This window comes from Meles meles, chromosome 13, assembly GCF_922984935.1.
Source record: "Meles meles chromosome 13, mMelMel3.1 paternal haplotype, whole genome shotgun sequence".
Lineage (NCBI taxonomy): Eukaryota > Metazoa > Chordata > Mammalia > Carnivora > Mustelidae > Meles > Meles meles.
Window position 1 is genome coordinate 54562649 of NC_060078.1, and position 27715 is coordinate 54590363.

General features: G+C 42.9%; 1 protein-coding gene across 2 annotated transcripts in view; it reads left to right on the forward strand.

The window, feature by feature from the left end:
• PLCE1 (phospholipase C epsilon 1) overlaps nt 1–27715 on the forward strand; it is a 319088-nt gene that overhangs the window by 252642 nt on the left and 38731 nt on the right. For both annotated transcript variants that reach the window (XM_046026766.1, XM_046026767.1), the window contains exons 9-20: nt 1232–1414; nt 2830–2947; nt 3553–3709; nt 6312–6434; nt 6524–6660; nt 9067–9305; nt 10796–10857; nt 10940–11105; nt 14698–14805; nt 16366–16482; nt 18409–18567; nt 27138–27267. In XM_046026766.1, coding sequence (XP_045882722.1) covers nt 1232–1414; nt 2830–2947; nt 3553–3709; nt 6312–6434; nt 6524–6660; nt 9067–9305; nt 10796–10857; nt 10940–11105; nt 14698–14805; nt 16366–16482; nt 18409–18567; nt 27138–27267 — 1699 coding nt within the window. The remainder of the gene's footprint in view (nt 1–1231; nt 1415–2829; nt 2948–3552; nt 3710–6311; nt 6435–6523; nt 6661–9066; nt 9306–10795; nt 10858–10939; nt 11106–14697; nt 14806–16365; nt 16483–18408; nt 18568–27137; nt 27268–27715) is intronic.

Below are 27715 nucleotides of genomic sequence, written 5' to 3' on the forward strand. Positions count from 1 at the left end.
AGGAGGTCACAACTCAAGTCTTAAAATGAGATAGCTATTGAACGTTAGGGTGAAGGAGCAAATACGCGCACGCACACACACTCGTGTGCACACACACTCGCGTGCACACACACAGACCCACTCGCGCACGCGCGCACACACAGACACACACTTTGTTATTCACAGAGCACCTACAACAAAGCAAAACCTATTTACAAGCACCTCTTTGGGAATTGCAGAGGAGACTGGCCCTAAGAGCTTGCAGAAAGTAAAGACAGTAAATTATGAAAATTAATTTTTAAAGGTCCATTTTATACAACCTATGAAATATCATTCATGTTGGCTTTAACTCGCATGTGACTTTTTGTAGTTTTATTAACTGGCCTCTCTGACTTGGAGAATTGATGGTGGTTGTTTAATGAGTAAAATCTCTGCTGCTCCCCAGAGCACGTTGCTCCACGTTACCTGGTGAGAAGCAGCTGTCATGAAGCATGCCTGCCCCTTAGGGATCTTCCCACTGCTCACAGCATCACAGTGTGCATGGTGTTCTGAGTGCCCTGGGCTCTCTGTCCTTGGGTATCAGACACTCTAGAGGACAGAAGCCCAACTATTTCCTTATTTATTTTACCGAGTGTAGTTGTTGACACATAATGTTACATTAGTTTCAGGTGTGCGCCAACTATTTAATAATATGTTTCCTCCGTGGTTATCTCCCCAGAGCCCTCTGGAGTAAATTCCACAGGTACACCACATACTCTGCATTTCAAGTCAGACTGTCCCAGTCATCAAACTAGATAAAAAAACAAACAACAACAATAAAAAAACAAAAACCTAGGATGAGGCAATACAAATAGAACTTGATCTTACTTAGTAGATCCACACATACACACGCTCAGTCCTCCAAAGCCCTAATTTGCAAGCGCGTCTTCCTGAATATTCCTACAGTGTCCACTCTGGAATGTAACCTCTGAAACTGGGAAGGGAAGTTTGTTTTCATCCCACTTGCCCATGGCCCCCCAGAAAGCACATCCCTGGAACTCAGCAGGATGTGACCAGGACAACAGGATGTGATGAGACTCCCTACAGAGAGTCCTGACAGCTAGGACACAGAGCCACTTGGGTGGCCAGACCTCTAGTCCTCCGTAACTGCCTGTGCTCCTCCACCTCTGGGAATTTACTAGAAGCCATTCATCTGTGGACTTCCCCACTGCTTGCTCTCTCCTCATGTGTTCAGAATGTGGCTCTTTTACAGGAGGACGGACGGTATGAAGGCCCAACTTTGGCTCACGCTGTGGAGCTGTTTGGTGGCCGGCGATGGAGTACACGCAACCCCAGCCCTGGGACATCCGCGAAGAGTGCTGAGAAGCCCAGTGTGCAGAGGAACAACACGTTGGGCATAAACACCACCAAGAAAAAGAAGAAAATCCTTATACGGGTAGAGTGTTATTTATGACACCTCAGACCCAATCATCCAGCACTGTCCTATGGTCTACAACACCAGAAACTACCTTAGCGCATTTGGGGTGCAGACAAAATGAAACAAACGAAATGCAAGTGCTTACCACGCACCTCCTGGTGCCAGGCCTAGTGTCAGGAATTGTGTCAACACCCAAAAATTCAGGGGCTGCCAACAGTGAGCACTCAGTAGGAGTCACGGTGAAGCCATCTACAGAGTGCTGTGGGAGGAGACATAAGGAAGATCCAGGGCTAGGACGCAGACAGGAGAGGCTTACCAGGGAAGATGACAGATGGGTCTTGAAGGATCAGAAAGACAATGGCGGGGGCAGGGGTGGCGGGGAGGATTTCTGGCAGAGGAGGCAGGAGGGAGGCATGAAAGACAGCTTGTTCAGGGAAGCACACAGTTCTGGGTTCATGGTCCACACTGGAGCAGAGGCTCTGTGGGGGGGAAGCAAAGGCTAAAAAGACCAGGGATCCCATGAGGAAGGTCTTTGAGGGCCAAAATGCTCAATGTAGAACACAACTTAAAATATAGTATCAAGAGAAGCAACCTAAATGTCCATCCACCATTGAAAGATCAAGACAAGGTGAGGTATACATACAATGGAATAGCGTTCGGTCAGCCTTTCAAAAAGAATGAAATCCTGGCATGTGACAATGTGGGTGAACCTTGAGGTCATTACCCTAAGTGCAATAAGACAGTCACAAAAGGACAAATGCTGCATGATTCCACTTAGATGAGGTACCTAGAGTGGTTAAGTTCTTAGAAACAGAAAGTAGGATGGTGGATGCCGGGGCTGGGGGACGGGCCAAGGGGAATCCATTTTTCATTGCGTCTAAAGCTTCAGTTTTACAAGAGGAAAGCATTCTAGAGACCTGTTCACAACAAGGCACATAGAGTTAGCACTACCCTACTGTACACTTAAAAATGGTTAAAGTGGTAGACTTTATGGTTTTTACCATGGCAGAAAATATTTGCTTAGTTACCACTATACGTTCTATAGTACATTATATAGAGATTATCACTCTAACATGGTAAGGTAGTTTCTCTATGGTTATCTAGAGAAAGTCCCACACTTTGCATATGGGAGGCCATTGATGCCTAAGCCAACCTTTGTTGGCTTCATAATTTGGTCTCTATGCAGAGATGCCAGGGGTCATGTGTCTGCTTTCATCAGCCCCCTCCCCGGGGAGTGCTGCTGTATCCAGAAAAATAAGTGCGCCAGAGTAACATGAGATTCCTGAGTCAGCCCTCACAGGGGTCTGTCCTGGTTTGGGGTGGGGGCATGTGGAAGGTGGGGCAGTCAGAAAATAGGTACCTGCCTGAGCCACAGCAGTGCCCAGAGGGAGAGAAACCCAGGACGAGGACTATTGGCACATGTGTGTTCCCAGGGTGAGAGTGGAGAGGCGGCCGACGACGAGATGGCCACGCGGAAGGCCAAAATGCAGAGGGAGAGTCGTAGCCGGAGTGGTTCGGACCCTCAAGACATGAATGAGCAAGAAGAATCCGGTAAAGCCCATATCGACATCTAAGATTTTTTTAAATTATTATTTTATAGGGAAAATATGCATTTGGTTTTCAATTGTGATCTAAGTACTGTGGACATTCTTAACAAAACTGTCTTGTTAAATACAGTTATCTTTGTAGTTAATTAGGTAGTGGAACCCAAGAGGTACTTCTGGAAGCTCAGTGTGCTTGGAAGAATATTCTCATTAATTAACTTGGCCTCATGGACAGAGGATATGAGATATACAAAATACAATGTGGTGGTTGAGACGAGACCAGACCAGTGATTCTCAACCACGGCTGAGATGATTTTTTTAAAAAAATATCTGGATGCCTTGGTGGCACCCCAGCCCCAACCAAGTCCAACACTTTCTGGCTGAGACCTGAACGTCTCTGTATTTTTACGCTCCCCAAATGATTCTGATGTGCAGCCAAGGTTGAGAACCCACCACGAGTCCACTCATCAGAATATTTTGATACTTCTTGTATAGAAATTGCCGGCTAGGTGGATTTGCTCAGACATTCAGAAGCAGCTTTGATGCTTCTTTGATTTCTAGGGAAAGGATAACCTGGCGTCACTGTCTGGTTTCTGTGTTTCTCTCTCACAGAGGCAAATGCCGTCATGAGCCCTCCTAACACTCTGCCTTCCAGAAGAGCCCACTCTTTGACCACGGCTGGGTCCCCCAACTTGTCTGCTGGGACATCATCTCCCATCAGGCCAGTGTCTTCCCCTGTGCTGTCTTCTTCAAACAAGAACCTGTCCAGGTGGGGCCTTAACATGATAAAACACAAGGACGTTCACATCATTCAAGTTATGCAGAAGGGCATCATTTTCTAGTGCTCTGTGAAAAGACTGTCTCTAATTTTGACTTAACAATTACATTGAAAACTGAAAAACCCCCAATTTTTAAAAGCTTCTAATTTTCCTGATTTTACACTCCTATCTTCTTGCATTACTATGCTTGCTCCTAATTGTATGACAGACCAACCCTTCAAAGGTCAGGAGTGCTAACACAACCCAAGCTTTGATTTTCTAAAGTTGCCTTGTTAAATAGAGTAGCCGCTGGCCATGGGGGGAAAAGAAAGATGGCTATTTAAATTCGATTTTAAATCCACTAAGACTAAATAAAATTTAAAATTCAGTTCCTCAGTCACACTATGCATGTTTAACGTGTTCTACGCTACAAGTGGCTGGTGGTACTGGAATGCAATGAGACAGAGAACATTTCTATCATTGCAAAAAATTCTGTTGGATATCATTGCTCTGAGGAATAAAGTAAATTTTAATGTAAGCTACCTTTCCCTTTGCTGTTAGATAAAATATATTTAATACTCTTCTCATATGTAAGACAAGATACACATGTCTGGAGAAATGAATGTATTAGAGCAAGTTGGGTATGTTAAGGTGTAATTCTAAAGCTGGTATTATAGTAAATTATTTTATAAGGTTCATGTAAAGTACAGATTTGAAACAACATCTACCCTCTCAGATGAAATAATATTAGGAAAGCATAACAAAGGAATTAGAATGCCATACCATTTCCCTCGAACCCCCCCAAACAGGCACTCATTATCAAACAGAGGCATGGTAGGAGGAAATGGGTCTGTGCAGACACTGGCTTTGGAAATGTTAATTACACACTCACAGGTGCACACACACACACACTCATACACACACACATTCTCTCTCTCTCTCTCTCTCTCTCAAGGAAGTTTGCCACTGATAAGAACCCTGCAGAAAATCATCTTTTAAAGGAAAACTTTCTTTCACAATGTGAATACTGAACATAAGTTAGCTTTATACATTCAGATTTCTATACTTAGTGAAGCTGGGTCAAAAGTACATGGGAATTCTTTGTACCACTCTCGTAACTTTCCTGCAAGTTTAGGTTTGTAACAAAATGAAAAGCTACATAGAATCAGAACTCTTTATATTTCAGCCTCTACAGTATGCTGGGTAAATAAAGTAGCCAGAGAACTTGGATGAAGTTCCTTTTCCTTTATTTCGATCCCTCATGAGCAGGAATGGGAAGGACAGAGTAAGGGAGGGAAATCTTTTCAAAGAGTTGCAACTAACATGCCAAAGACAAGGTCATCAGCCCTTCCCACAGGAGGACAGGGGTCAGTGCCCACCAGATAAACCTGAGAGATAAGGCAAGGAAAGAAAAATTAGCCCAAATGCTGTTCAGGGAGAAAGCGAGGCGGAGCCCTGGAAGGGGAGAGAGTGGACAGTTTCCTAAAGTCTAAGAGAGAAGGGCTCCTGCAGACAGTGCCTGACCCGGAACAAGAAGGGAAGAAGACAGGGAACATAACTGCGTAATGCAAATAACCTACTTTATCAGACCTTTTCCCCTTCCTGAACCTCCAATCCCTGTTTCTAACACCACTTTGGGGATCAACACCCCTTGCCTACAAACAACAACAAATCCATCTTTTGTAATACTCTTCCATGTAGAGAGTGCTTCCAGATGTCAACACACAATAATTTTCCTTGAATAAACACTATTAGCAAGACTCAGGATAAATGGCTGTTCGTTACAATATTCCCTGTATTTTCTTATATATTTCAAATATTTCAAAAGTAAAAAAAGATAAACCACAAGAAAACAAAAATAAGTAAGAAAAAAGAAAGATCCTGTTTATTGATTTGACTAAAAGCCAATCAAAACATTTCTTATATTATCCTCTCAGGGAACCAATATAGAAAAGAAGTGTTATGAAACAGCTAGACCAAGCTTTTGACCGAGTGGGCTGATATTTTTATATTGAATATACAGCCTTGGCAGGTGCAGATATATTCTAGGCAGAATTGGCTTCTTTCCATTCTTAATATTTTTGTGACTCACATTTTCCGTTAGTATTAAAAGTCCTTCCTTGTTTTCATCTAATAACTGGTTAAGAAAGGAAAAAGAAAAGACATTGATATGTTCAGGACTTTCCTCTTAAACATAATTCAGAATATGGGAAAGAACGTGCAAGTTTTTCCATAGGTTATGCTTTTAAAAAAGTATAGGCAATTTTGAAAAAATGACTTATCTTCAGAAACATTGAATTTAAGTTCTTTGGTCCCACTAACCTGTGATTTCAAAAAACTGTTTTGATTAGTGGGAGGATATTAACCATAGCCTTGTGGCCTTATTACGTAGGCTACAAACACAAAGTGGTTTCACTGTATCATATGTCCTATGTACTCTGACACAGTATAGATTAATTTTGAGAGAAATGAAAAGAGAGTCCAGAAAAGAGCCTCTGTCTTAAATGACTTGCCGTCCACTTCTTGGCTCGCGTTGCCCTGGGAGGGCGTCTGTTGGGGCGGGAGGACACTGTAGCCCCTGGTGTGCCTGTTAAGTTTCTGTCTTTGTTGCAGTGCTTGGAGCAGCAGCAGCTGGCATGGGAGGATCAAAGGAGGAATGAAGGGTTTTCAGAGCTTCATGGTTTCCGACAGTAACATGAGTTTCGTTGAATTTGTTGAGCTGTTCAAATCATTCAGGTACGGCAGGCTTTCTTCTTACGCTTTCTCAGCCCCATGTTTTCCTGGCAATACTCAACGTGTTTCTCCGCCCCCACCCCCACCCCCAGCGTGAGGAGCCGCAAGGACCTAAAAGATCTCTTTGACATCTATGCTGTGCCCTGCAGCCGAGCCGGCTCTGAGTCAGCCCCTCTCTACACCAACCTAACAATCGATGAAAACACCAGTGATCTTCAGCCTGACCTAGGTTTGTGCAACCCCGTGACATTTCCTGTGGAGACCTTTCTATTCTAAAAACGAAGGTTAGAGATCCCATCACACAGACCCTCATCCTGTCCCACCGGGCATGCTGCTACCTGCAGTGTGGTGGAACACTTTTAGGATTCCTTCAGGTTGCCTTGGGGATGGGTACTGTTGGCATTTTAGGCAAGGAAGTTCATCATTGTGTGAGTCTGTCTAGGCCTTCCAGAATATTTAATGCCCAGAACCTTCCAGTCTTTCTGATAGTCTCCTATCCACATCCAATGTCCAGTAGGTATGTAGTGCATCACCTACACTTCCCTGCCCGCAGGCTGACGGATACTCAGCCCCAGAGGGGGAGTTGCCTGCCCTTTGACAAGGAGACCTTTGGTGACCTGAGCAGAACACTCCTGCTCAACATCCAAGACACTTTTCCGAGTGTAAACTGGAATGTCTGCCTCCTGTGCCCCACTCACCACCACTGCTATGATCACCACCACTCATACACTGTAAACCTGTTAATTTTCTCTTCTGTTCTCTCGGGAGACAAGAAACACAAAGAAGCAAAAACAAACTGTCCTCTTTCATACAGTTGCCTTTTTATTACTCAAAAACTTCCATTGTCCTCAACTTAGACTATTAACCTTTTCAACTCTAGTCACAGAATATGCATAACTGTGGATTAGTCAAGTAGTTACACTCTTTAAAAAATTAATAGGCATTTTTTAGAGCTGTTTGAGGTTTACAGAGAAATGATTGGAAAGTATAGAATTCCCATACACAGTTCACTCCTGAACAAGGCAAGTGTTAAGGGTGCCAGTGCTCCACACAGTCAGAAATCCACATGTTAACGTTTGGCTTCCCCGAACTTAGCTACTAATAGCCTGGTTTTGATCAGAAAAGCCTTACTGATAACATAACAAGAAGTTGATTAATCCAGATTTTGTATATGTGTGTGTGTGTGTGTGTGTGTGTGTGTGTGTGTGTGTATACTATATTCTTAGAGTTAAATAAGCTAGAGGAAAGAAATTATTATGAATAAAATCATAAGGAGGACAAAATCCATTTACAGTATTATACTACGTTTATTGAAAAGATCTGCGTACAAGTGGACCCGCACCATTCAAACCTGTGTTGTTCAAGGGTCCACCGTACCCTCCCCACACACACATACACCATTTTTACTTTTAGTAATATTTTGCATTATTAGTGTGGTATATTTGTGACAATTGAGCTGATATTGATTTATTAACTGAAGCCCATAGTTTAATGTTCACTATTTGTATTGTACATGCTGTGGGTTTTGACAAAAGTATAGTGACCCATATCTACCATTACAGTATCATACAAAATAGTTCTGACGTCTTAAAAAATCCCCTCTTCTCCACCTGGTCTTTCTTCCCACCTTCCCTCTGAACCCCTTTTTACCGTCCCCCTAGTTTTGTCTTTTCCAGAATGTCATATCATTGGAATCACACAGTTTGTATGTAGTGTTTTCAGATTGGCTTCTTTCTCTTAGGAATACATATTTACGGTTCCCCTATGTTTTTTTCATGGCTCAATAGCTCGTTCTTTTTATCACTGAATAATACCCGATCACCAGGTATATTAGTGTATAATACTGTATCACCAGGTGTTTATCCGTCCACCTTTTGAAGAGCCTCTTAGTTGCTTCCAAGTTTAAGCAGTTATGAATAAAGACACTATAAACATTTGTGGGCAAGTTTTGTGTGGACATAAGCTTTCAACTCTTTTGGGTAAACACCTGGGAAGGTTGGATTGTATGGGCAAGCATATCTTTAGCCCCGTAAGAAACTGCCAGCTTCTTTTCCAAAGTGGCAAGAATTAAAATGCCATACCAAGGTTGGTGCCAGTGTGGGACACCTGGAGCATGGCTGGTGGAAGGTAAAATGCCACAGCCACTTTGGAAGAGGTTTGGCAGTTTAACAAAACATAATGCACTCTTACCATCCAATCCAGCAATTATATTCCCTGATATTATATCCAAATAAGCTGAAAACTTATTTTTGCACTGGAACCTACACACCAGTGTTTATAATTACACGTGTGAAGTACAAAACAACTATAAGGGTTCATCTTCACTATCTATAAAAGTAAAAATGTAGTTATTCTCAAAAATTAAAGTTCAAATTCAGCCTGAAGTCCCCAACTGAATGTAGAGTTCTCCTTTCATACCCTGAGCTCATGGGCTTTCAAGATCACTGACCTAGTTCTCTCTTGATTTCTTTTATTTATTCATTGATTCATTTTTTATCCCCTCAACTACGTGAAGTTGATGGCTTGTGTAGACAGATCTTGAAGAGATTAATTCCACAACACCATTATCTCTAAAGTGAACTTTGTGAAAGATTCTGGCTAGTTTGCACATATTCTGTGGGTGCTTCTGTTTCAGATTTACTGACCAGAAATGTCTCGGACTTGGGGTTGTTCATTAAGAGTAAACAGCAGCTGTCAGACAACCAGAGGCAGATATCTGATGCCATTGCTGCTGCGAGTATCGTGACAAATGGCACTGGGGTGGAGAGCACGTCTCTGGGCATCTTTGGGGTTGGCATACTCCAGCTCAATGACTTCCTTGTCAACTGCCAGGGAGAGCACTGCACTTATGATGAAATCCTCAGTATCATTCAGGTTTGTACCATTTCGTACGCACATGTGTATAAAGCCTCTGACTGTTCTAATTATTTTCTGCTAAACATACTGTTTCTGTACTTCTTTCCAGAACCCTTAAGTCTAGGGCAGAAACAGAAGGGTTCCATTAAATGCCAAGTATATGTGTTCTTACTTGACATACAATTAACAAAGATCGCAAGCCTTCTCTTGGTGACTGTTATAAGGAATCAGTATCTGGTTCCTTCTTGTTGTCCTAGCACAGTAATAAAATTAGTTGTCTAGGTTTTCAACCTCTTTGATCATTTAGCAAATATTTATTAGCTCCTTCTATGGGCCCAGCTCTGTTCCAGGACGTGGGATATAGCAAATAAGATCACATTCTGGCCTTCACCTAGTGGGTGAGGCAGACAATAAACAAAGAGAGAATGTAATTTCAGGTATTGATGGATTCTGAAAAACTCAAGCAGAGTAGGGGGATGTAGTGAGGCAGGAGACTGAAAGGCATAAGCACAGGCCACCCTGAGGAGGTGACAGTGGGGCTGAGCCCTGAATCAAGAAGCCGCATGGAGGTCTGAGGAAAGAGCATTCCAGAAAGGGAGTAGCGAGCTCAAAGACAGAGATGGGAGCGAGACAACAAAACGGCTGGTGGAATAGGAGCCCTGTGAGCCAGAAGCACAACACTAGACGTGATTCCAGATAGATGGGCAGGGGACGAGTCATCTGGACATTTTAGGCCTCGGTAAGGACTTTGACTTCAGTCCCTATGACATGGGAAGCTACTGGAAATTTTCGAGCAGGGGGATAACAGGGTTTGATTTATGTATTCAAGAGGTCACTCTGGCCCCATTGGGAAGTAAGCTGTGCTGGGAATGAGGTGGAAGCTGAGAGACCGGGTAGGATGCTGTCCCAGCAGCCAGGAGAGAGATGATGATGGCTTCCTCAGGAGGGTGGCAGGAGACGGGCTGGGACCTCATTCGGGCCATGCCATATTCAGCAGGCCGGGTCTGGGTTTCCAAACTCCCTTATCAACCAACTGGGAATGAGTGGATTCTCTGCCCAGCAGCTGATCACGGAACATGCTAACAATGTAAGATTATGATCCCATGATCTGGTGCTCACTCTACTACTATTGAGTTGGGAGCACCGTACCAAGTGTTCTCTGTGACTCAACTCATTTTGTCTCTCCCCAGCTCTGTGGTAGCTGCTTATCCCCATGTTCACCTGGAACGTGCTGACAACCATTTGTTTTCATACGAATCAGCCTTAGACTTTTCCCTTGCTCTCCCTTTTTCTCTTAAATAAATACGCTTCGTATAATAAACGCACGTATAATAAATGTTTTCTTTGGGACTAAAACACTGCCTCTTACCACTGCATAACAAAATTAGTTCAAATATTTGGTTTAGATGTTTCCTGATGAAAACAGAACAGCTTTAAAAAATGATGTGGTGGTTTTTTTCCCCTTAGTTTCCTTTACCTAAATATCACTCTCTTTGTGTCCCTTGCAGAAGTTCGAGCCTAGCGTTAGTATGTGTCATCAGGGCCTACTGTCATTTGAGGGATTTGCAAGGTAACTTTTAAAATCTCTTTTGCCCATCATTTAAGAATATCTGTTTTCCTCATGCAGACCTAAGAAAATGTGTTTCCTCTAGGTTTCTGATGGATAAAGATAATTTTGCCTCCAAAAATGACGAGTCACAGGAAGACATTAAAGACTTGCAGCTGCCCCTGTCCTACTATTACATTGAATCTTCACACAATACCTACCTCACAGGCCACCAGCTCAAAGGAGAGTCCTCAGTGGAACTCTACAGTCAGGTACATAATTGCATTTGGCATGTGATTTCCACTAAACCTTATTGATGTAACCCCCAAAGTCACAAAACCCTGACCCCAACTCCTTTGAAGAACTTACAAGCTTTTACATGGGGAATGCGAGGAAACATGATGTGTGGGAAAACTGCCTATATATACAGTTGTTTTCTTTACTTCTTTTTGTTTTCTTTCTCCCTCCTATCTATACTTAACCCTTATACAAGGCAAAAAAAAAAAAAAAAAAAAAAAAAAAAAGTTTTTTTTTTTTTCAGACTCATAGCTTTTAAATCCTACTTAGTCTGACCTACTCCTACTAAAATTAGATTTTCCCATGGGAAAATTAATCGTTTCACAAAATGCTAAATAAATCAATATATTATAATGGGAAAGCGTAATAGAAAATGCAACAGAATTTCTAGGAAGTTAATCCCAAAGTATTGTTTATTTTCATTCACAATTTGTTAGACAATCAATCCATCCCTATCTATGGTAACCAACTTAAGGAATGAAAATCTACAAAGACTGTAGGCACTGTCCCTACGCACTTAAATTCATGCAAACATTCTTGGAAACTCCTAAGGGTTTCTGGACTAGAAAAGGCACATCCTTTTGACCTTCACACCACATCTCAATGATCTGCATGTCAGTTGCCTCTGTTATATCTTTTGCAGTTTTCTCACCTATGCTGCCTATTTTCTGACCTCCTACAAGAAGGATTCATCTGGAAGAAAAGTGAGGCTAGGCCCAGGAATACAAGTGTGTGGTTGTGAGGGGTAGGGCAGGGAGGGTGTTCAAGTGTGAGAATTATCATCATTTACACAAACCCAGCAGAGTTGAGATTCCTTTGTTCTCCACATCAGTCCAGATATTCTGTAAGCATGGGTCAGACTTCTATCCCAAAGCTTATAGTATGGAATTTGTATTTTAAACGCTAAATTCTAAAAGATTTTTATTATGAAATGAAGATGTGTCCTTAGAGTCGTGATTTTGAAAATAGAAGTCTATCAGGAAACTGAGAGGAGCAAGCAGGGGTGGTGGGGGGGGGCCCATCCCTGCTGTAACTAAAGGCCTATTCTTGCGTGCTTTACATATGACCCTCCATTTGCACAGAGAATTCCAAGGTTAAATTGGAGTTTGAAATCCATTGTTCTAGTTCTAGGAGAAAGACATGAACCACACGTGTGTGTGTGTGTGTGTGTGTGTGTGTACACAGATGCAGTGTGTCTGTGGATTTCTCCCAGGAAAATGAGCAGGGGCCAATGTCCTAGCTTTAATTCCTACCTCACTGCCCTATTTGACCTCTAAGAGGTTTTCTTTTTTTTAACTCTTTAGCATTACACCCCAAATAGAGATCGTCACAGCCTTTGAAGGAGGTCCAAGAACCCCTTGAATAGACTCACAGACATGGTTAAACCCAGTGTGAAAATCCCGTGTAGTTTATTTCTTACCACCCTCTGCCTTCCCTCGGCCCTCCCAGTTACTTCCTCACCTTCCTCCATGGGACAGACTAGGAGTGAGGAAAAACCCTGTTCTCACCTGGAAGTTTTCTTCTTCTAGCCCTGTGTGGAGGTCTTAATGTCTTGCAGACTTTGGAAAGACCTTTTGCCTTTTCATGCGGAAAAACCATCTCCTGAGCTGCCAGTGATTGCGCGTTCCCCCAGTGTGGCTCACCAGGGAGATGAAGCAGCCCCTGCTCTTGCTGTCATTCGACACAACAGTCCTCAGCCCACAGCAACATACCTCTACATACTGTAGTTGCTGGAAGAAGCTCTTAGCCTTGGGAATTTAGGCCCCAGAATCAGTTTGACCTGGGCAATAGGTCACCTGGGAAGACTGGGGGCTGCGTGCCGTGGAATGGGAAGAATCTAGCAAGGACCTCATTTTAAAAAGTTAAAATAAGAGGGGTTCTGCTGAGTTTCATTGCAACAACTCTAGTGGCCACTCACCCACAGTACTGGAGTGCTGTCACCTGGAAATATTATATGGATTTTTAAATCCTAGAGTTGGTCTGTTCCCAGATACATCCACCTTTTGGTTTGCTTTACTCTTCCAATACATGGAAATCTCTTAAGATAGTTCACAAAGGGGGCGCCTGGGTGGCTCAGTGGGTTAAAGCCTCTGCCTTCAGCTCGGGTCATGATCTCAGGGTCCTGGGATCGGGGCCCCCCCGTTGGGCTCTCTGCTCAGTGGGGAGCCTGCTTCCCCCTCTCTCTCTGCCTGCCTCTTGGCCTACTTGTGATCTCTGTCTGTCGAATAAATAAATAAAAAATCTTTAAAAAAAAAAAAAAAAAGATAGTTCACAAAGAAGGGCGCCTGGGTGGCTCAGTCGGTAAACATCTGCCGTCAGGTCATGACCTCAGGGTCTTGGGATCGAGTCCCACATCAGGCTCCTTGCTCTTCAGGGAGCCTGCTTCTTCCTCTCCCTCTGCCTGCTGCTCCCCTGCTTACGTGCTCTCCCTCTGTCAAATAAATAAATAAAATATTTAAAAAATAATAAATAAAAGCCTTTTTAAAAATAAAAAAAAATTTTTAAAAAATAGTTCTCAAAGAGTCTATGGAGGAAGAGGTTGCTGCCCACAAATATTACGGAGCTGCACCCTGAGCACGTGTGTAGGGAGCTTTGCTGCCGGCTCCCCATCAAGGGGAGCAAATGGGTATCATCTCACCTAATTCAGCAGTAGTGCTTCCCAGAGCACTTTCCTGAAGAGGTTGTGAGATAGGGGGTGCGTGTGTTGTGGCTGATCACTGATGACTGCTGTGGGTATGGGAGAGGGGAATTTATGGGTTATTTGCCTCTGTTCTAGGATTAGACAGCAAGGCAAATCTTTGATGACTGCTTGCTTCTACTCTTCTGCCATGCTCTGTGTTCACAGGAAAGGCATTAGCCAGTGGCAGAATTTGGGTCTAAATTGGAAGAGATTTATTCTGATTGGATTCATACAAATGTTTAGCCAGTTCATTAAGGAATCGGTGGCCTTGTTTGCTTTGGTCTGCAACCTCAGCCCCTTCACCTTCACTCACATTTGCCGAGGTAGAGCACTAGCCTCGCTCTCTCATTTCAGGATGTACCCTGTGCATGTCCCTTGAGGGACCAAAGTTGCTGGGAAAATAGTCATATGGGTTTGCTATCAAATTTTACCTTCCAGGGACACCTGGGTGTCTCAGTCAGTTAAGTGCCTGCCTTTGGCTCAGGCCGTGATCCCAGAGTTGGGAGATCAAGTCCCATATCTGGCTTCCTGCTCAGTGGGGAGTCAGCTTCTCCCTGGGTCTGCTGTGCTTGCCACCCCTTCTGCTTGTGCTCACTCTCTCTCTCTCCCCCTCTTTCTGACAAATAAATAAGTAAAATCTTAAAAAGAAAAAAAATTTTTACCCTCCAATAGTATTCATCTCTGGTAAATACTCTTTCCACTATAATCTGTTCTCTCCCATAATTCCTTGTGGTCTTTGGCCAAAATGCACGATTTATTTTAGATATTATGCCCTTCTGCTTTAGCCCTGGATGTGGACACTGATACACAGTAGCATGTGTTGAGTTTAATTGGAGGCTCTGTGTCCATTTGCTCATCTGGAGTGAATCCATGCATTGGTCGCACAGGTCCTCCTACAAGGCTGCAGGAGTGTAGAGTTGGACTGCTGGGATGGCGATGATGGGATGCCCATCATCTACCACGGGCACACGCTGACAACCAAGATCCCCTTCAAGGTAATGCTTCATAACGTTCCTTAAATCAGATCACAGAGTCATTATCTTCATTAGTCCTTTACATGACTGACTCTTCCAAACTATACCTTAGGTTGGGGGTTCTTATTCCTGACCCATGTCAATAGACTTCCCAAAATTGCGTGGGATGTACACATGTTCATTTTTCTTGGAATTGATCTAGAACTCTCATTAGCATCTCATTCACCAGTTTAATAACCATTACCTTAAATGAGGTATCTTATAATAATATTGTTGCAATTTTTACATCATAAGATGGTCTATAAAAGGCAGGGGCTTTTTTCCTGCTACAGGTGTCCCGCTGACAAAGACCAACATCATGTGTTAGGAGATGATTAAATAATCAATATTATAAAGTAATGCAAATTGGTTCCACTAGGGGAGGTCAGTCACCCAGGAAAACTAGTTACAATGGATTATTGTTTCAAATTCTAAATAGTTTATTAGTTCATTATGTAGTTGCTATCCTCATTCAGAGTGGTTTGGGCTGTATAAAATCATTTTTCTCTGAACTATGGCTGGGCTGGGATGGAATACTGTTATTTCTGTGTTATTTGCAGACAGAATAGCTAAAATGCATTTTCTCTTTTGCTCATTTTCCTATTCATCTCTCTCTTTTTTTAATTGTGTTATCTTAGTCACCATACAATACATCATTAGTTTTTGGTGTAGTGTTCCATGATTTATTGTTTATGTATAACACCCAGTGCTCCATGCAATACATGCCCTCCTTAATACCCACGACCAGGCTCACCCATCCCGCCACCGCCCCCCCCCCCCCCCAAAACGCTCAGTTTGTTTCTCAGAGTCCACAGTCTCTGGTTTGTCTCCCCCTCTGATTTCCCCCCTTCACTTTTCCTTTCCTATTCATGTCTCTTAAAACTTATGTACTCTAGGTGCGCCTAGGTGGTTCAGTGGGTTAAGGCCTCTGCCTTCGGCTCAGATCATGATCTCAGGGTCCTGGGATCATGCCCCGCATCAGGTTCTCTGCTCAGCAGGGAGCCTGCTTCCTCCTTTCTCTCTGCCTGCCTCTCTGCCTACTTGTGATCTCTGTCTGTCAAATAAATAAATTAAAAAAAAAAACAAACTTCTGGACTCTATATTGAGAGGAGGAGGATTTGAGAACTGTGTTTACATGCACACATAAACATAGGTACATATGTCTTATTGCCCCAAGTAGATTGGTTATAAACTCTTTGAAAGCAGGAAAATATCTTAAGCCTCATTATTTTTGATGCTGTAGCAAACACAGTGCCTTTTACCTAAAATATAATCAGTACATGTACTGATCTGTTAAGTTTGGCATGCTAATACCTCTTCCTTATAAAGTATGTGAACAAAACTCAGTATGAGCCATTTAATGTGTTTATAGAAAACAGCCTATCATCGTGCTTAATTTGAAAATATGTTTGAAAAGATAAAAACCATTTTGGCCAGAATCTTCTGCATAAAACAATTTAGGTGGTTTCTGTGGCTGTAAGTACTTCTTCTGACACCCCGGACAGACATCTGGACTCTAATGGGCTGTTCTGGCTCTCGCAGGAGGTGGTTGAAGCCATTGACCGCAGTGCCTTCATAAACTCTGACCTGCCCATCATCATATCAATTGAGAACCACTGCTCATTGCCTCAGCAACGAAAAATGGCAGAAATTTTCAAGGTAAGCTATTAGCTAGCAGTTAGGATGGCATCTTGGCCTTTGTCTTTTCACTGTTGCTTTTATATGGAGCCACCATGGGCCACATCACAGCCGGACCTCAGCCACGAAGTACATACAGTTAAGGTCCCTCAGACCTAAGAAAAGAGGGTGCCCTGGGAGCTTTGGACCCCTCTTGAATGGTACACCTTTGCAGCTGAACTGTGGTCTCCTGACCATTTCCTGAAAGCCTTAGGAGATAAGGAGAGACCGACTCTCCAATGCTTCTGGTACCACAAATCAGAGATGCTAGGATGGCACCTGTCAGTTGTATGTGGAAAAAATGAAAATACCTCAGGGCAAATAAGTCAGATTTTCTTGTGGCTAACACTACAGATATGGGGATCCAAGTTGGCAAAGAGCTTAGACTGGCCAGAACAGCTGCTACGTTACACTTGGCCCTTCCTTATACAAGTGAGCTATAACGCAGACAGATTCAGGGTCAAATATTCCATTATATTTCTCCCTTCCTCCACTGATTGACGCACTTATGGAAATATGGCTCTCGGGGGGAGGCAAGGGCTTGGCCAAAGGAAAATGTCCCCAAATACTTATGCAAACAAAACTAATCAGCCTTTCATATTGTCTTTCTTTTGCCATCATTTAGAATAATGATGAATTGTCTCAATTAATTATTAGACTAATTCATTCATCAATGAATTAGTCTCAACTTTTTTGATTGTATGCTCCATCAGTAAAATACTGTAGTATGTATTCCTATTGGATGTTTGTTGTCTTACTCATACATTATACACATATCCTACTTATTAACATATTTTATACATTAATTAAAACATGCAAAAATAGACTGTGAAAGGGAATAACATAGAAAGGGTGAAATAAGCAATAATTCTTATATTATTATTTATTAAAGGTACAAAATCCCTTTTTGCTCTCATAAAAATTTTTAATTATGTGTTATTTATTATCTAAGTTTTTAGTGAGAGTAATATGATTGAATATGTTCATTATTCTTGAAATTTTTTTAATTTCTTTTTTTTATGTTCAGTTAGCTAATGTGTAGTACGTGATTAGTTGTTGACGTAGTGTTGAACAATCCATTAGTTGCGTAAAACACCCAGGGCTGAAATTTTTATGATTAGCCACTTGTATGTCTGGCTTTAGGTTTAGTTCATATTTCAGTATTCGATGAACAGCTATAGTTGCTGATAAAGACACTTTACAGAGAAACTGTATGTGGGTGGAAAGAGGGTGTCGTTAGCTGCTCTTGCCAAATCACGGTACTCATTTCTCAATTCCATTAATGAGGCAAAGGAACATTAAACACTATTCAGCTTCCTTTTTTGTTTTTTTTTTTTAATTAAAATATAACTACAGATAGAAATTGCCATATTTTCTACCCTCCCCCGAGTGGAACATTTTATGTCTATTCCCACCACCCACCTCCTTGAGGGACACACATTCCTCTTTGGAGGCCAGTGCTCACAAAATCTTTGTGAAAAGGGTATGTGCAGTTCTCTATACTAAATGGTGGCAGATTCTCCCCATTACCTTCATTCTTTGTCATCACTCTCTAGCTATGTGAAAGTTTCTATCCTTTTGACTTCTTACCCACATCTGGAATGGATCATATTCTACAAACCACAGCCTCTGAGTCTCCTTTTCTTTAATCTGTCAGGCCCTAGAGCATTGTCCTAAACAGTTAGAGCTGTTGCCACCTGAAGAATGCCCTAGACCTCTCCTCCTGACCTTCTAACCACCTCCCTTCCTTCCAGTAAGACAGTGTGGGCCGGGAGGAGGGACACCGCTTCTTTCCTACTTTCTCTTCCTAGGGTTTGTCGAACCATTCAACTGAGCTGAAATATCTAGCGAAATAATTCAAGCATAGGTAAAAGGCACTGATGATGTGTTTACCTTTATTCTTTGTAGACTGTGTTTGGAGAAAAACTGGTGGCTAAATTCCTGTTTGAGAGCGATTTCTCAGATGATCCAATGCTTCCCTCACCTGACCAACTTAGGAGGAAAGTGCTTCTTAAAAATAAGAAGCTGAAAGCTCACCAGACGCCAGTGGATATCTTAAAGCAAAAGGTATTCTCCTCTCATTATAGAGGCTCTGGGTATGTGGTGTGCCCAGAACTAAGAAATCAGTGTTATTCTGACCTTTCAGGTGACCTACAGAGCAACCAGTTTTTGACGATTGAGTTTCCTGGGATGATAAATTTGAGTTTGGGCTTTCCCTTTAATAGACTAAGATTGTCCTCCCATTCACCTAGAATTTTATTTTATGAAATTAACTTCTTATGTAGAATGCACCTCATTGTTTAATTTACTCTGAGAAGGATAATGTGTGACTCTTGTCTCTGGACCTGGACTTCTTGGCTATCAATCCCACAGCGGTGGCTGCGGTCCCCTCTGGGTAAAGCTCCCTACAGAGTGACCTCCCCCCACACACCATAGGGAGAGCCCCTATAGAGAGAGCACTTGGACAAGGGGCTATAACTCCTGTAGTCAGTAGTGGAACACTAACACCAGCGGCCCTGTGGTGCCAGCATGGAAGTTGATGTTTCACTGTGGCCTGTGGACTCCAGGGCACTCCCCAACCTGCCTCACCCACAGAGAGCTACTCCCCAAGTATCCCAAACCTGGGTGTAAAGAGCCTTCGGCCCAAGGATCCACAAAAAAGCTTAGGTCTAGAGCCGCTGAGTTCATATGCCAGGTTGCACGTATCCCAGAGAATGACAGCTGCCAAAATTCTTTGTGTTATTTAGGGCTTTGTCTTTTTCAAAACTTAACAACAGCCAGGGGTTACCACACAAAGCTCAGTACAATGGTGCTGTTCCAGCATCAGGGACAGTTCAGAGCTCAACCCAGGTCATGGTCAATGGCTCTTAATTTCTGTCTGTGCCATCACCTCCTAGCCCCTACTCCGGTCCTGCTTCAGTAGGTTCCAGAGAACAGAGAAGTCAGCCAAAGGATTCTATGAGCCCACCAAATTTGGAACCTTTGTCCAAAGTCATCAATAAAAAAATCTCAAATGTAGCTGAGTCAGGGGTCCAGCTTGACATAGCTGAGTAGTCGATTTGGAGAAATCACCAATTATCTAAAAGCCCTGATTTGTGGAACTCAGAGGTAAGGGCCTGAGTTTAAAGTCGCATGATATATAGCATGATACTGGAGAAGGAGCATTAGGTGCGGAGCTGAAATGCCAGTTTCTAGTATCTGGCTCTTTCAAACCAGCCATGTGACCATGGGCCAGTCAGCCCTTCTAGGCTTCTGTTTCTTCATCTGTAAAATGGGAATGTTAAAGTAACTAGCTTCACAGGACCTCTCTGACGCTAAAATCTCACAAAAGCTTCCCAAAGTGAATCATGGGACCGCTGTCAGAATTTCAGACCACTCTATAAACATTTCATTGTCCCATTTCTCAGGCTCTATTTCCAGTATTTCTTGCCATTCAGAATAGTACTGCTTCCATGAGGGGTCCTTAAAGAATCTTGTCGTCTGCTGTGTAAGTACCAGGGAATTCCCAGATTGTCAAGGTCACCTGCAGTGGGATTGCAGGCTGCCCAAAGTCCAGGCTGAGTTAGAGATTTACCTGATATCACCTGAAGATTCAGTGATTCACCAAATGCCCAGTGATGTCAGATGCCCTCAGAGTGGGGGAGGAACATGAGATCAGAGGCCCCATCATCTTTAGACTTACCCTTCTGAGCAGAAAAATAGATATTTACAGAAAGGGCCCCAAACCAGTCCAGCCAAGAGATCCCTACTGATCAGGTTTGCCCCCAAATGGAGTGGCTCAGGATTACCACAAATGCTATACAAGTATGGTCATCAAACTTTTTTTGCTCAAATATCTCAAAAATTTTTTGAAAAACTGTTTTTTTCACACATTTTACCTTTTATACATTTTTTGATTGACATTAAAGATTTTATCACAAGTCTAAGTAGTTACAAAAGATATATTTTCAAACATATTATGGATAAATATAGATAACATAAGCTATATACCAATATAATGCACAAAACAATCCTCATTGTCAAAGATATCAGCCCAACCAGCCCGATTTAGTTTGGTCAGAAAAAGTCTGACTTTATTTTTTTTAATTCAAATAAATATTGTGTTATCGTCCCTATGATAACCATCTCACTTTTGGTTTTTGTGGGGTTTTTTCTTAAGATTTTATTTATTTGAGATAGAGTGAGAGCAAGTGAGTGAGAGAGCATGAGGAAGGGCAGAGGCAGAGAAGGAGAAGCAGTCTATCTACTGAGCAGGGAGCCCAACATGGGGCTCCATCCCAGGACTCTGGGATCATGACCTGAGCCAAAGGCCGACGCTTAACCAACTGAACCACCCCGGCCCCCAAGCATCTCACTTTCGAATATTAATTCTAAGATGGGTGGATGGACAGATGAAAGGATGGAAAGGGAGGGAAGATAGAGAGGGACAGAGACAGGCATGGATGGATGGATGGATGGATGGATGGATGGATGGATGGATGGATGGAGAGGAAGGCAGGCAGACAGATAAAGGCATGGATCTTTCAATGTGCTTGTTGTCTAGATGAAATAAGATGCTCCCCCCTCCTTAGTTTTTCAAGACTCTCAAGAGCTCTGTGTTCTCAAATGATCCTTTGCTACTTTGGGTGGTTTTCACCTCATCTCATGTATCACAGATTTTTCCCCCTTTGGTAAGTGAAAGTTACACTTTTCTTAAATAAGAGAAGAGTATGACAAGAGCGAGGGAAGGGAGAACCAGCCGACCCTACACTTGCTCACAGATAGTCCTTTTTTTTTTGAGATTTTATTTATTTATTTGACAGAGAAAGAGATCACAAGTAGGCAGAGAGGCAGGCAGAGAGAGAGGAGGAAGCAGGCTGCCTGCTGAGCAGAGAGCCCAATGCGGGACTCGATCCCAGGACCCTGAGATCATGACCGGAGCCGAAGGCAGAGGCTTAACCCACTGAGCCACCCAGGCGCCCCAGATAGTCCTATTTTTTAAAGAGTACACATAGAGGTTGAAAATCTTGAATCTAGAAATTGATCCCTTTAAAAATATATGAAGCTGCACATCCCTAGAAGTTGTGTGCACCCCGGGGGTCCACAGTTTGAATCACACACAGCTCTTGGCCCAGAGTTGCAAAACCAGCTGCTTTTGGGGGTCAGGCAGAAACATAAAGATGAGGGGTCAGCTGGCTGGCTGACGGTTGGAAGCGGTCAGCCCGGGAGTGAAGCACGCATGCCCTCATAAATGAACAGCTCTAATTACATTCTTTCTAAAACACTGCACCAGCCACACCAGTCTGGTCTGGAGGGGAAGTCAGCCCTGAGGGCCTCAAGTTAGAGCCCTTGGCTAGGTTTACCTGTGTCCAGATATGGACTCTCAAAACTGTTCCAGAAAGCCCAGCATTTGTTTGGGTTCCAGAGACCACAAGAGCTATGCTGATGGGCTTTTGTTAGGAAGTCGTGTAACAAAGTATTAGCATGTGTTCCCTAATGCCTGGCCCACTGCAGCGGCTGCATCAGTAACGGACTGCCCAGCACAGGGTGCTTTTTCTCCTACAACACTGTCCCTCGTGCTATTTTCTTTACTCATCAACTACTGCCTGCTCCTGACTGCCAAGCAGACCCAGCTATCCTGCCCGTACCTCTGTGGTCTTCTAGATGTGGTGGAATGTTGTAGCGGTTGCCTTTCCTGTTCTTTGCAGACATCTGCGGTTACCAATGCAGCCTCCAGTTCACAAATGAATACATTGTGCTATTTGAGAAGTCTTCCTTATGTTGAGCCCAAATCTTGCTCACTGTTGCTCCTACTCTTTGGCACTCCTTCTTCCCTCTGCAGCTGCACCAACCAGTTCCATATCAGAGAGCTAGCATGTGCCTCCCACCAGCTTTTCTCTCTTCCACAAACTAAACAGTCTTGTTGTGTCAACTGTTTCTCACAGGATATGGCTGCTCAGACTCTTTGCTTTCCATTAAGAATGTTTGGGATATTCTTAAATTTGTGGATATTCCTGAATTTCTCCATCTTAAGATGTGATTTCCAGAACAAGTCAGTACTCCAGTTAGGGTCTGACAGCACAAGGAGGAGAGTGAAGCCATCGCCGCTCTTAACTTGGGCTTTGTACCTTAGTTAAGGCAGCTTAGGACTGTCCTGGCTTTTAAAATTCTTCAGTGCACACTGGGCTCCTGCGATGTTTGTGCGAAACAAAAAGAGTTCAGTTATTTTCACATGGACTGCTCTTTGGCTAGTCTCCCCATGTCTTCAGGGTTGTGGTTGATTTTCATCTTCATGGGCAGGAGCCTCACATTTATCTCGGTTACATTGGCTCTTCTCGGTTTCGGTATGTCATCGCAGCCTAAAGTGTTCTTTGTGAATTTTGACTTCTGATATCCAATGCATTTATTAGCAGTTTTTTCAAACTGTGCCTTCATCCTTAAAACTGCCCTTGAGTCAGATGAACAGGCAGAGAGCCCAGTCTGTCCTTCTTACAGATCCTTCCTGGAGTTTTTGTGATCATCCCTCCTGCCTAGTGCTCACCTCTGCTGCAGCCCACATTTCTCCAGAATCTGCCTTAACTTCTTTATGTATAGTAGAAAACTAAGGCCCAACTATTTGTGTGACTTTGTCAAAGCCACCCAGCTCAGAGTAGCAGAGCTAGGATTCAGATTCATGTCTTCAGAAAAGACTCTTGCAAACGTAATGTAGAAGTCAAAATACAGGGGCGCCTGGGTGGCTCAGCCGGTTAAGCATCCAATTCTTGGTTTCAGCTCAGGTCGTGATCCCAGGGTCCTGAGATCTCAGGGTCTTGAGATCTAGCCATGCATAGTGTAGCCATTCTTAGCATAGGGTCTGCTTGTCCCTCTCCCTCTGCTCCTTCCCCCACTCATGCAGAGGCATGCTCTCTCTCTCAAATAAATAAAATCCTTTTTTTTTTTAAGTCAGAATATATTGATAATCACTGGAACACTGTTAAAAACATAGATTCTTAGGTCCCAGATCTTCCCAACTAAATCAGAATTTCCACAAGGAAACCTGGGTAATCTGTTTATTTAAAAATAATTCTTATCAACCTAGAAGTTTTGAAACACTCCTTATCTGTTATTTTCCCAAAAGTGAGTTACCTTACCCCAAAAGTCTAAAGAGTTTAGTGTTCTAGAGATGTGTTCTTAGTAAACCCATGCTAACTCTTGCTGATCACCTCTTTATTTTCTGTGTTCACATACCAACCAGTTAATAACCAATTCTGAGGTTTCGTCAGCTATCACCTTGACAGTCCACACTATATAATTTCCACAATTTAGCACTTCTTCTTTTGTAAAAATGGGACAGTATAATCCCACTTGTAGTTTTTTAAGACCAATCCCAGCCTCCCATGATCTCCCAGGGAGTGCCGACAGTGATACCTGCAAGGTCTTTCAGTCACCTGGCAGGTGGTGGGTCTAGACCTGTTGATCTGAGCTCACATGAGGCTGGATGAGTGAGTGCCCACAGCTCCAGTATGTTCAGAACCAATCCCTGACTTACCTGGGTCATTGCCATACCAGAAACTCACCCTCAGCTAGGGTGGACTGACTCACAGCCGGAGGGATTTCTGTAGCCTTCCATCTGCATCAGACTCAAGTTGAGGCTCTTACTGAGTCTCCCTAACTACACCCCATCAGATCTCTAGTTTTCTGACCTTAGTCTCCAGCACTCCAACCCAGTAGACTCAAACAATGCACATGGGACTCTGCAAGGGGCCAGTAGAATAGAGAAGAGTAAGACACGGCCCCTGTTAGACCCATCTGAGCCAGTCCCCTCATATGAACTCTAGCTCCAATCCCTTGACCTATGTCTGAATTGCTTTTATTCAAGGGCCGGGGTCTTGTATTTCTGCCTCAGAGTAAGTAGGATATTGCAAAGAATAAGGATGTCAGCTCCTGGTTATCCTTTTGGCCATCTCTCCATATTTCTGTGCTGGTAAAAGTATTTGGGAGTTTAAAGGACCTTGGCACACTGCTTTCTGATATTGCCAATCCCCAGATCTTTGCATCTTTGCAGCGGATCTACTTGGCTCTTTGCATCATCATTCCCAGCCCTTGGTTCTGTCTTGAATGCTGGCTGCAGCAAGGCCCTTCTCTTACCCATGACAAATAATAGACTTGCTTCTGTGGGTCCCTTCTGCCTAGAGCAGATTTCTCAGCATTTCAAAGAACACTAATCCTATGAGAGACACTGAGAAAAGGTGGTGAGGTTGGGGGTGGGGTGGAATCCCTGGTTAAAAAGCGTGGGAAATGCTATAGTGGAGCGCTTTGAAGAATCACAGTGCCCTTTAGCATATGAAATGAAGGCTTTGTGAAACCCTGTAGCAGGACTATTCCAGTTTGTTTAAGCACCATTCCCAACCTTCCATTGTGTCTTGTGGTAACTGTAATTAGCTCAGTTTTCGCCTACCAGCTATTAACACCCGTGGAGCTCATGTTCCATAGAACGCACTTTTAGAAATCCCAGCCTAGATAGTGTTCCATTGTCTCTAGTGGACCGTATTGTAAAATATTTTATGTAGGTATAGACACAGCCTAAATTATATCTTCCTATGTATACATTTCTATTATGAAAGTAATATAACCACATCTCAGAAAATTTGGGGAAGAGAGCATCATTTTATTTTTAAACGTCCATAATTCCAATGCCAAATACAGCCTGTATTACTGGGGTTCTTAACTTTGGTAATATATCTACAGACAGAATTCAAGGGCCTATGAGTATAGATGGAAAAAAAGTTACATCTCCATTTTCACTAACCTCTAGCTAAAATTTAGCATTTCCTCTGGTAATAAATGTAGGGAACAAACCACAGTAACCCTGGCAGTACTTGGTTCTTTTTTTTTTTTTTTTTTTTTTTTTATGTGACAGAGAGAAATCACAACTAGGCAGAGAGGCAGGCAGAGAGAGAGGAGGAAGCAGGCTCCCTGCAGAGCAGAGAGCCCGATATGGGGCTGGATCCCAGGACCCTGGGATCATGATCCGAGCCGAAGGCAGAGGCTTTAACCCACTGAGCCACCCAGGTGCCCCAGTACTTGGTTCTTCATCAGCAGTAGAAATTACAGTTTTTTTCTTTTTTTTTAGATTTTATTTATTTATTTGACAGAGAGAGATCACAAGTAGGCAGAGAGGCAGGCAGAGAGAGAGGGGGAAGCAGGCTCCCTGCCAAGCAGAGAGCCCAATGGAGGGCTCCATCCCAGGATCCTGAGATCGTGACCCAAGCTGAAGGCAGAGGCTTACCCCACTGAGCCACCCAAGGCGCCCCTATAGTTTTTTCTATTACATCAAGTTATTGATAATATCTCCAAGAATTACTTATGCTTATCACTACTTCAAAAATGTTATTTGACCTACCCTTATACATTTTTTGTCTGTGTTAATAAAGAAATACATATTCTATAGCACCATAATTTTTTAAAATATTTGATGACTGTATTCAACATTTTTTTTGTAATCTTTTGCATTTTGTTTTATGCACTTAAAATGACAGGGTGCCTGGGTGGCCCAGTTGATTTAACATCCAGCTCTTGATCTCAGCTCAGATCTTGATCTCAGGGTCATGGGTTCAAGCTCCACACTGGGGTCCATGTTGGGTGTGAAGCTTAGTTAAAAATTAAATTAAATTAAAATAACATTCTGAGAAGGGATCCTGCCTCACCAGACTGCTTAAGGGGTTTGTGCACAACAACAGGTCAATATTCCCTGCTGTATTATGCATGTCATTGTATACCATTATAATCATTGTAGATAGACACAGAGCAAATGATATAGAATTGTATATATATTTACATAGATATACTATATTCATATATATTCACATGTGTAATTATATACACACAATTCTGTATCCTTTGTTCAGTAAATATATATCACAATTATTTTTTGAAGTCTCATTTGTTTCAAGCAGATACCCCATAGTTTACTGACCCCATTCTTCTATTGTTGGATTTTAGCTCTGTTTCTTGTTTTTAATTCATGCAAGTAACTTTTCCTATATTTCTACTTATTTCCTGTGCTGAGTTCCCCGACCTATATTAACCTTGTGTCCTGTGATATCACCTCACAGTAATTCTAGTCTAATGTAAAGGCACATGATCTCCCTCGAAGCATACATCAAGTTTCTAGAAATTTCTAAACCTAGTTTGTTAATCTGATTGATGGTTCAGATAAAGTGTTTTGAAAAACTTTATTTAAACAACTCTTCATTCAGTCTAGTTGTCCATAGGGCCTCTAACCTTTTTCTCTAAGTCAACGGCCTTTAGATAGTTTCTAAACAGAGACTTACTTTTCCACAGTGATGGGCTGATTCACTTCATCACTGGGGAGTGATGGTTCTCCCAAGCACCAGCCTTTGTCCTGGAGAGCTTGGCCCAGGGAACCCGGGTGCCTGGGAACAACACACAGATTCTGTGATTGTCGTTAAAAGCTCCTGGATTTCTTATAGGGATGTCAGCATTTGCCCAAGTAGAGAGACTGAACTTTAGGTGAATCTAGATTTTTATTTTTTGTCTCAAATGAATCAAAATAGGGTAAGCCACGTTTTATGACTATGGCAAGCATTAGGTGGTCACCTTGAAGGCTACAAATGAACTTGAGTAGCTTAGCATCATTAATTACTCATATCTTACAGGCTCATCAGTTAGCATCCATGCAAGCTCAGGCTTATAATGGGGGGAATGCCAATCCCCCACCAGCTAATAACGAGGAAGAGGAGGATGAAGAGGATGAATATGATTATGACTATGAATCTCTGTCTGATGGTAAGAGAAATACAACCCTAGGCTGTGTGCAGGGAAGTGACGGGATGACGTTCTGTTGTAGTTTTTTGTGTCCTTTTTCTTCCCCCCCCAGAAATGAGTCTGACACTCCATAGGCCAACAGCGCAGATTGTTGTAATCACTGTCCAAGAGTTCCTGAATCCCACTGCTTAGTGAGGAGAACAAGCAAGGGTGGGGATTCTGTTAGCCGCTACAGCCAACATTCAAGGAAAGAAGAGGAGGGTGTGGGAAGCAGCATAGGAGTCATTCCTGACTGGGTTTCTGGAGGAAAAAGGGGAATTGCAGCAGAGGCCCCATTCTCACCCTTCAGTTTCTGCAGCAGCTAATGTTCTCGCAGGAATGGTGGCCGCTGGCTAGTTGCACTCCTCACCACCTGCAGGGGGCAGCACCACGGCTCTGTGCTCTGCTCCTCTTTCTCATGGTCTTCACT